At 46.3% G+C, this 10,000-nt stretch overlaps 1 protein-coding gene across 1 annotated transcript in view; it reads right to left on the reverse strand.

The window, feature by feature from the left end:
• The window catches only part of LOC132459091 (netrin receptor UNC5C-like), a 159,492-nt gene that overhangs the window by 73,950 nt on the left and 75,542 nt on the right, over positions 1–10,000 (reverse strand). The window contains 1 exon segment of the mRNA XM_060053466.1: positions 3,090–3,233. Coding sequence (XP_059909449.1) covers positions 3,090–3,233 — 144 coding nt within the window.

Here is a 10,000-nt window from a genome sequence, read left to right on the forward strand (position 1 = left end):
GATAACGAATGCACTCAAAAAATCAGCGGCATTCATCGGACATGCTCACAAGAACACCACCACCCCCACTCATCCATAACGTTTCCAACGATTTATTTTGAACTCCACAGCAGGCTTGTTAAGCCAGGCTTTTAATTGTAAAACTGTGGATGTCAAGCAGCTTGGCTTCAGGGCTGCCGCACGGCCGTGGTTCTGTCTCCCGTCTGGGTCGCTGTGGGCTTGAAGACCCCTCATTATAACACACAATCACGACCCCAGCCCAAGGCGGAAGAGAGCACATTGTCTGGGCTGAAGGATTGTATGTTTGGAGGTTTGTAGGAGGTGTGGTGGTTTCAAAGCTCCACATACACATTCATCTTCAGCCAACTGCTTACATTGTTTTATTAAACCCCCGCCCAAAGCTATGTATAACACGTGGCTATTAATATCACAGGCAGTGGGTGTCATCCTGCACCGCACCATGAGGTATAAAGATGGCTGGAGGATAAGACAGCGTGACAGACAGAGAGTGACAGAGTCAGAGTGACAGTGAGAGTTAGAGTGTGAGAGAGAAAGAGAGAGAGAGAGGGGGAGACAATGTGACATGGAAGATATAATGGACCGCATCATGTGCTAAGGACAAGACGGAAAACATAAAAAAGAACTTATGGTATTGATATGAATGATAAAAACAACTGAAAGACAAGAAGAAGCTCACCTTTTCCTAGCAAACACAATGCATTCTAAAATCACAACAGATGATACCAAGTGGGAGGGAGCGGTAGGCTGCTGTGTGTGTGTGTGTGTGTGTGTGTGTGTGTGTGTGTGTGTGTGTGTGTGTGTGTGTGTGTGTGTGTGTGTGTGTGTGTGTGTGTGTGTGTGTGTGTGTGTGTGTGTGTGTGTGTGTGTGTGAGTGAGTGTGTGTGAGTGTGTGTCTGCGTGTGTGCGTTTGAGTGTGTGTTTGAGTGTGTGTGTGTGTGTGTGTGTGTGTGTGTGTGTGTGTGTGTGTGTGTGTGTGTGTGTGTGTGTGTGTGTGTGTGTGTGTGTGTGTGTGTGTGATGGGGGAGGGGCGACTGAGCATTAATCTGATCTGACTATCTATGTAATCCCTGAAATACAGGTGGGAGGTGGGATGAGGGTTGGTAGTGTGTGTGTGTGTGTGTGTGTGTGTGTGTGTGTGTGTGTGTGTGTGTGTGTGTGTGTGTGTGTGTGTGTGTGTGTGTGTGTGTGTGTGTGTGTGTGTGTGTGTGTGTGTGTGTGTGTGTGTGTGTGCATGTGTGTGGGTGTGAGAGAAACAGAACATTAAATATTCAAGATCACATGCTAGCAGAGAAAGCCATCCATACTATTCAAAAAAACATAAAACGTCCCAAACTGTGCATCACACGCCTCAACATGCTAATGCCGAATGAACACGCGGGTCCCCTGTGGTGCTGCATCCTCATGTATAAACCAGTTAGCTTAGCAGTAGGAGATCAGTACTAGCCGCTGGGAGAGGAACACGCCACGGTGTCTGTGTCTCCCGTATGCTATAATGCCGTTTGGCGTTTCCCACCTCCAATGCAGCTGTTCTCCTCCTCCCAGCATGCATCCATCCCCCTCATCCACCCCCCCCCCCCCCCCCCCCCCCCCAATCCCCAGCCCTCAAATGAACACGGCGCTGACCTTTAGAAACCTAACACAACACCAAATCCATAGCCAAACATGCCCATCTGTAACTCCTATTAAGGAGCAATTCCTCCCCGTCACACATTCTCACATCACCATGGCCTCCAGGTAACATCTGTAGCGCCACTGGTCCACGGGTCCACCGCCGCAGCCCAGTGATAAACATCTCTGTCCACACTCTAAGCTGTGCTCCTTGGGTAACCTTATAATGAGTCTCCCGCTTGTCCTAGCGGCTTCCCTGCCAGACCACAACAAAACATAAGTCACGGATTCACCGTAGCCGGTTCCTCTCCCGGCCAGATTACTGAGAAGGTTGAGAGTTAAGTTATGCAAAACATTGCAAAAACTGCAGACTGGAAATGTAATTATTTCATCTTCATTCATGTTTTTTCTTCAATTCTGTGAATGTGTGTGCGTGTGCGTGTGCGTGTGCGTGTGCGTGTGCGTGTGTGTGTGTGTGTGTGTGTGTGCGTAGGTGTGTGTGTGTACGTGTGTGTGTGTACAAGTGTAAATTGGTGCATGTTCATGCACGAGAGTGTGAGTGTGTGTGAATGTGTGTGTGATTGTGTATACGTGCATGGGTATCGTGCCAGTACTTCCACATCTGCTTACACACAAAGACACACATCATCAGACACGCGAGCAACATGTGTGCGTTCACAAATCCGCACATCAAAAGCAGAGGCTCCGCCAATCCCTCTATAAGCCAGCCTCTCTTCCTGTTTGCCCTTGTGGCCGCTGAATACCCCATGCCCTTCACTTAACACTCTGCGCACGGTAAAAGGGAGCGGATGCACTGAAAAGTGAAGGTGATGCTAAGGTCTCCAGTGTGACGTTTTAACGTTTGTGTGTTCAAATGTGCATGTGTGCGTGTGTGCACGTGTGCGTGTTCGTGTGTGTGTGTGTGTGTGTGCGCGTGTGTGTGAGAGAGCATGAGAGAGTGAGACAGAGAAGTCATTTGAGAGGCTGCGTGTATGTGCTCCGTGTATGCACACAGGTTTGCTGACATGAATTGCTGCGTTCAAACGCTGTGTGTGTGTTTGTGTGTGTAGGAGTATGCGTGTCTGTTTGTCTGTCTGTCTGTCTGTGTGGGAATGTGTGTGCGTTTGTGTGTGGAGGCATGTCTTTTTGTCTGTTTGTGTGCGTATGAATGTGTTTGCGTTCGTGCGCCTGTGTGCAAGTATGTGCGTCCGTGTGTGTTTGTGACAGAAAGAAAAAAATGTCTTCCACTGCAGATATTTACGCCGCAACCTTTAAACCTGCGCCTCCATTAGTATGCCTGTTTGCACCATTCGTCCATGTCTGAATATGAGTGCGGATCTCTAATGGGCACCGGAGCGTGCGGGTCGGTTGACCTTTGCGGGGGTGCCGAGCTGGGCGGGGGGGGGGGGGGGGGGGTTGGGGTGTGTTGGGGGGGGGTGGGAGGGCGGTACTGTACTCACAGGCGATGCGGACGTGGGACTTGCGGCTCTTGGTGGTTCCCGCCGAGCTCCAGGCCACACACTGGCACCAGTAGTCCTCCGGCCCGAACAGCTCCTCCACCTGTGTCCTGGTGATCTCGATGCTGGCCTCCCGCACCACCAGCCCTGGGGGACGGAGACGCACAGTCGGATGGTTATTAATTAGGAATCATCTTCATCCTCCTCATCCTCCTTTTAGCTGCCATACATCTGCATTTACTCTGTAGCCTTATTTACATTTTTTGGATTTTTTTCCTTTTACAATTTTGCCCTTATTATCGTGTGTGTTGTGTTGTTGTATCCAAGTGTCTTCTTCTAAGCACTTCGTAGAAAAAGCTGTTATCTAAGTCATTACCATCATCGTTATCATGATTACTAATATTAATATGGTGTAGTGCATGTAGTACATACTGTATCATTTTATCTGATGTGTTGTAATGTAGGGGGTGAGCAGTGTGGCAAGGATGTGTTGTTTCATCAAACACATTTCACAATAATTGCATATCGGAGGCCATCCTTCAAAGTAGCGGTAATCAATAAGCAAAATTATAAGTCAGCAAATCATTAAAGCTGATTAATAGGGATTACTTTCTCCATAAAAAATGGTAACTGATCAATATTCATTAACAAGGCTTTCCAACGGCCAAAATCAAATCATTGATTAGAGTCAACTCGATGGTAGATTTGTTCGAGCAGGGGACTGTTACTGAATCCAAAGGTTAAACAGGGAAGTTAATGCAAAAAGTATCGCATAGTCTTCACAACAAACACTTTTTCAATAATATCCATTGCTTTGAATTTTCCTTATCCATTATTTTTTCCTCCCAACCGACTTATCTCACACCACTTCCTCCCATTCACTCCTTCACCGGTGATGTTTGAATGCAGACGAAGAGAAAGAATGCGAGGGATGGCTTATATTCTCTGCTGCACCATACTGATAGGACAGCAATAGCACATATATACCCAGCACAAAGGGAAGAGGGACCCAAAGAGAGACATAGAGAGAAAGAGAGAGTGCAATAGCACACAGATACTGGGGAGAAATGCAGGAGGGACAGAGAGAGAGACATTGAAAAGGGAGCGAGAGAGAGAGAGAGAGAGAGAGAGAGACAGTGGCAGAGACACTAGAGAGTGCAATATAGAGAGAGGGGAGGGAGACGGATAGAGAGGTATAGACGGAGTGAGGCACAGTGGCATAGCGAGAGGGAAAGAGAGGGAGAGAGAGAGAGAGAGAGAGAGGATGATGATGTAGGTACCTGATGTAACAAAAAAAGACAGACGTATGAACAGTAAACATGCATTCTAGTAGAACAATAGAATGCATCATACATATAACAGTGTGTAAGAGGAGATTTGACAGTCCTCTGAGAAGCGAAGGAAAGTAATGAAGGAGAGTAAGACGTCAAATTGTCCACAGAGGAAAAGACGAGGAGTGAAGGGCCTGCAACGGAGGGAATTACTGCAGTCGAAAAATAACGCCTTCAGCGTCTCGGGGAGACAGCGTTTGACGTACCCACGGGGACAATAAAGAATGCGAGGGAGAGAGGGGAAGGTAGAAGAGGAAGGGAGGATGAGGCAACATAGAACCCGGTCAAACCGGGACTGGTGTGAACAGGCAAACGCCACATGGACAAGAAAAAAAGAACAATAATCATCATCATCCTTCCACACGTTTATCCCAGGTTCAGTTAAGCCATGAGACCCGGCCAGAGAGAAAAAGTGTTTTCCTTAGGCCGACTAATCCAAGAACTGAGCAGGAGGGTACTTATGTACCTGCTATAAGGTACCCCGTCTGGGGAAATAGGACGCGGGCTGGAGTGACAACAGGGAGATCTCAGGGGACGGGGCTTAAAGAGGGGAGAGTGGAGGCCAGCAGGGCATGATGCGTCCTGTCTGGCACCAGCCATCTTCTGGGGAAGTGAGAGGCCAAGCAAAGACCGGGAGACTCAGGAGACACTATGAGGACGTATAACTTAACAGGAGGTTAGGGGAGTCAGGTAGGCATGTGTTTAGATGGAAATAAGAAACACAATATAAAAAGAGACATAAAGACAGGGTGAGGCGAGGTTGAAGGAGCCCATGGTGATAAATAAAATAAAGAGTATACGGTGGGCCAAGGACAGAGCTGCCTAGGAGGCACGCAAGTGTTTCTAAGAGGCCGTATAGGTAAGCACAGAGATGGAACGCAGACGTCGCCGGGGCAACAAGGGGCTAACCGCCCGGGGGGGCGGGGAGGGAGCGGAGGGGATGAGCACAGAGGGCAACGACCAAATAAGGAAGAGAAGCTTTCGCCCCACCAAACGAGCACCAGAGAAAAACATAGCGGAAAAAAAAATGGAAAGAAACTGGGGCATCTTTTATGTGTTCAAAAGGCTAAACATGAGAGAGGAGAGAGACCGAATGGGCAGAGAAAAGGAGATGCGGGGCTAAGAACATTCCGGATAAAGAGGCAATTATAACAGGGAAACATCCCCGGTATAGCACTGAGGGCCCAGCGAGGAGGAGATAAAGGGCCGGTGCAGGGCAGTTACAGTACACTATATACTGAGCGGAGAGCCGTGGGAGAAGTCACAGAGACCAGTCGGCCCGATACGGTTTGGGAAATAGAGATAATGAGCAGACTGCACTTCAATTGGAAAGTAACGGATGAAAAGAGCAGGGGAGGAAGAACCTCGCCCGATAAAGAGGTTAACAATAGATGGCCTGTGTATATGAATTGGAGCTGAGTGGAAAGAAGGGACCTCGGGAAGCGGTGACAACGTGATTAAGGGAAATGTGTGCGGTCGAGAATGGTAAATAGGATTATATATGGAGACCTAGTGTTGAACAGAGCCATGGCTTTACACAAACCTGTTCCATGTAACTTTTATGCGAGTTGATATACAGATTTGAAGATCTTATAATGTGTTTAATGCTATGTGCACCCTGTAGTTTTGATTCCTTGGAGTTTACATGCAGTAATACATCCACAGCGATTTAGATCTCATTAATTGTGTTATTATTATTATTATTATTATTATCTGTGGACTGGCATAGGTTGTTGGGGTCAGTATACAGAAAAATATTCTGTCTTTATTATTATTCAGTCTATGTCTGTTGTTTGGTTGCTGTACCCTGCATTGATTCAGTGGTGAATAGAGATGGGTAACACAATTGGGTAATGTACAGAAAGGTAAATTGTTAGTGCTTTTGTCCAAAGATTATGGGATTTAGCGATGTTGGGCTGCGCAATGTCAACAAATAGATATGAATTGTGCTTTGAACAACGAAAAAACACTTTATAAATTATAATTTGCAGTATTTTGCACACAATGTGTTTCCTCTGTTTGCCTCTCTGAAGAGCTTCATCTATCTTACCATTGTTCAGATAGCTCTTCAATGGGACTCTTAATTGGGCTTTTTCAGTATAGTTGTTCTTTAATATATACTGTGCTCTTAACCGAAAGGCTTTTCGAACGTGGCTCTGGATATACACTCATTAAAGAGATAATGTTTTAAGTGTCATTTTTTCTTGGGGTTATACGACAACATAACAGACGTGCTGATCACATTCTATTCTTCAGAGAAAGGAATGAAAGCCATCAGGCTGTGTGCCACTGGCCCAAGTATTGTGCTGCGTGTGGCTGTTTCCAACACCTCCCGACAAAACCATTCACGTAACTACAGATGTCGGGCAAAGAGTGTGATCGAATCACTGAAACAGCAGTTTGAAATATAAGGAACCACAAAACAACAACTGTAGTATTTGGTTTTGGGTTTAGACAGCATACTGCTGAGCACTGCCATCACTCTATGAGAAGAGACAAGGTACCGATGAGCAATTCGTAGGATGCGCTACGAAAGGTCAGTGTCAGCCAGCTCCAAGTTGAAATAGTTGCTTTTGATGGTAATGTGGCAATGTTGAGAGAGCCGAGCTGTCTGCTACGACTAGAGTAGCATCAACGCTAGGTTAGGCTTCACCGCACGCTCAACTCTAGGAAAACACTGGCAACGTTTATGCTGAAAGCACATCATGTGTTGAGCGCTTTAGGTTTGGCTGGATTTATTGGTTATTTGGCTTTTTCTTTTTTACTATTTGAGTCAATGAGCAGACAATTTTATCCTATGTTTCTTACATTGAACAGAAGATACATGACATGAATTAACTTGTCGGACAAAATATTGAGACAAACATTGACGCATGCATCCTGTACAATACACATTTTAGTAATAAAATATAGTTCAATAACATTCACATGGTGCAATATTTTTTAATTGAAAATCAAGACATATTCATTTCAGACTAGTGCTCAATTATTGACGCAATATATGTATATATTTTAATATTTTGGTATTTATTTGTAAGGTGTATCACTTAAGTGGAGATGTCGGTAATTAAAATCCAACAGAGCAATGCCAGACTTCCTCTTAAGGAGATGGATGGATGGATAGATAAATATAGTTGATAGCTAGATGGATACATGATATATGATAATGAAACAGTCAACAGAAAATCCAGATGAAATGAAAACAAGAGGAAGCACAATTAATCGCCAGAGGAAGAATAAGGAGAGTGAAAAAGAGAGCAAGGGAGTGGGAGAGAGATAGGGAAGAGAGAGAGACAAAGAGAAGGAGAGAGAGAAGGAGAGAGAAAGAGGAAAGAGAGAAGGGAGAGCGAAAGAGAATAAGAGAGAGAGAGGGATAGGGAAGAGATAGAGAGAAAGAAAGAGCAAGGTTAAGAGAGTAGAGGAAGGAAAGAAAAGGTTGACTGACTGGTTCTGCACTAGTGGAGAAGAGTTGGATCATTCAGGGGCGTTGAGGGACAGACCCACCAGACTGTGGCCAATAGTACACACACACACACACACACACACACACACACACACACACACACACACACACACACACACACACACACACACACACACACACACACACACACACACACACACACACACACACACACACACACACACACACACACAAAACAACAGTTTGCACAGCACTGAGGAGACACGCGTGTCTGGTGCCTTGTGTGCATGTGTCCCGGCACGTGTGTCTCTGTGTGTCTGTGTGTCTGTGTGTGTGTGTGTGTCTGTGTGTTGTGTGTGTGCCACCTCATGCGACTCTAGTTCAGAACTCTGTGTCTATGGCGGCCATGGGAATGACAGTGATTGATTGCACAATCCCTCCCGATCCAGAGCTGTATATGCCCAACCTACACAGAGTTTACACACTTGGGTGCATGCCATTAAGCACACCCCGCTGTGTGGGCGTGTGTGTGTGTGTGTGTGTGTGTGTGTGTGTGTGTGTGTGTGTGTGTGTGTGTGTGTGTGTGTGTGTGTGTGTGTGTGTGTGTGTGTGTGTGTGTGTGTGTGTACACTGCAGTTCCCATTAGAGAGTTCTTCCTGGTTCACAGATAGCTAAGGTCACACACACATAAGCACACACACACACGCATGCAAACGAGCACACTCACTGACACAGAAGGCAATTGACCTCTTTCATAAGCCCTAATGGTTGTTAATAATTAAAAATGGAGAACCACAGGGAAGAGGAAGAGGAAGAGGACCACGGCATCGGAAGGAGGACAGGATGGACAGAAAAGGAATAGGTATTGGAACAGAAAAGAAAAGGCGGGAAAGAGAGAGGAGGAGGAGGGAGAAAAAAAAGAGTAACAGGAGACAGAGGGCAAACGAAGGGACTAATCCAGAAGAAAAAGAGGACAAGAAATCGATAAGAGAGAATGTGTCTGAGTGAGCGAGCTAGAGAGAGAGAGATGGCAGCAGAGGAGGGGAAAAGGTCACAAACACCGGGAAAGCCAATACTTTGGTGTGTGTAAGTGTGCGTGCACATGCCTGCGTGGGCGAGTGTGCCTGCGGGTGTTTGTGTGTGTGTGTGCGTGTGTAAGTGTCTGAGTGTGCGCGTGTTTGTGCGTGTCTGTGTGTGTGCGTGGTGTTCTGCGTGCATGTGCCTCCCCACAGGTCAATGCTGGCAGATTAATAACCATTTACACTCTGGCTAATGGGGACAAAGTAAGTAACCTGGTACATACCATGCCATTACCACACTCCAGGGCTAATGGAGATCCACTAAGGTAGGAGACACTGTATTTAAACACAGCCACCATACGAATGGCCCAGGGCATGAATCACGCTGATGACCAGGCCTGCTAATGCTTTAACCATGGGACAATTTGCAAATGGACACTAGGCCACACTGCACTTCAGTTCCACTATTCCTTAATTGCAAAGAGCTACAGTGAGATCAGATCTGGAGGACAGAGCCTTTCTGCCAGTCGAGGGAGGATACGTAAAAGTCAAGGCTGAATGTAGTCCTGGCATAGTGTTGCCCATACATACCCCTAATGACTGATAGTGGATACCGTAATCAGGATTGGATTTTATCCTTTATTATTATTATTTTCATAAATATTTGAAACAATGTGTAATTACTGCAATTCCACCTCGATTACCACTACTGCTCTTTGGCAGCGGGCAAATATTTTGCTCAAACAACTCTCCTTTGGATCTCGTTAGGTAGAGAAAACAAACAAACAAACACACGCAACAAGCACCAAGTCATGGATACACACAGGGGCAGATGGAAGGAGGGAGGGCGGGAAACACAGAGTGGATAGAGAGGTAGACGCCCCCACCTCCCCCCATATCCTATTTCCCCCTGTGAGACTCCCCATTATCTAGTTACCTCTCTCTCTCTCTCTCTCTCTCTCTCTCTCTCTCTCTCTCTCTCTCTCTCTCTCTCTCTCTCTCTCTCTCTGCCCCTCTCTCTCTCTCTCTCTCTCTCTCTCTCTCTCTCTCTCTCTCTCTCTCTCTCTCTCTCTCTCTCTCTCTCTCTCTCTCTCTCTCTCTCTCTCTCTCTCTCTCTCTCTCTCTTCCCTCAACATTCCT

Source organism: Gadus macrocephalus, chromosome 6, assembly GCF_031168955.1.
Source record: "Gadus macrocephalus chromosome 6, ASM3116895v1".
Classification (NCBI taxonomy): Eukaryota; Metazoa; Chordata; class Actinopteri; order Gadiformes; family Gadidae; genus Gadus; species Gadus macrocephalus.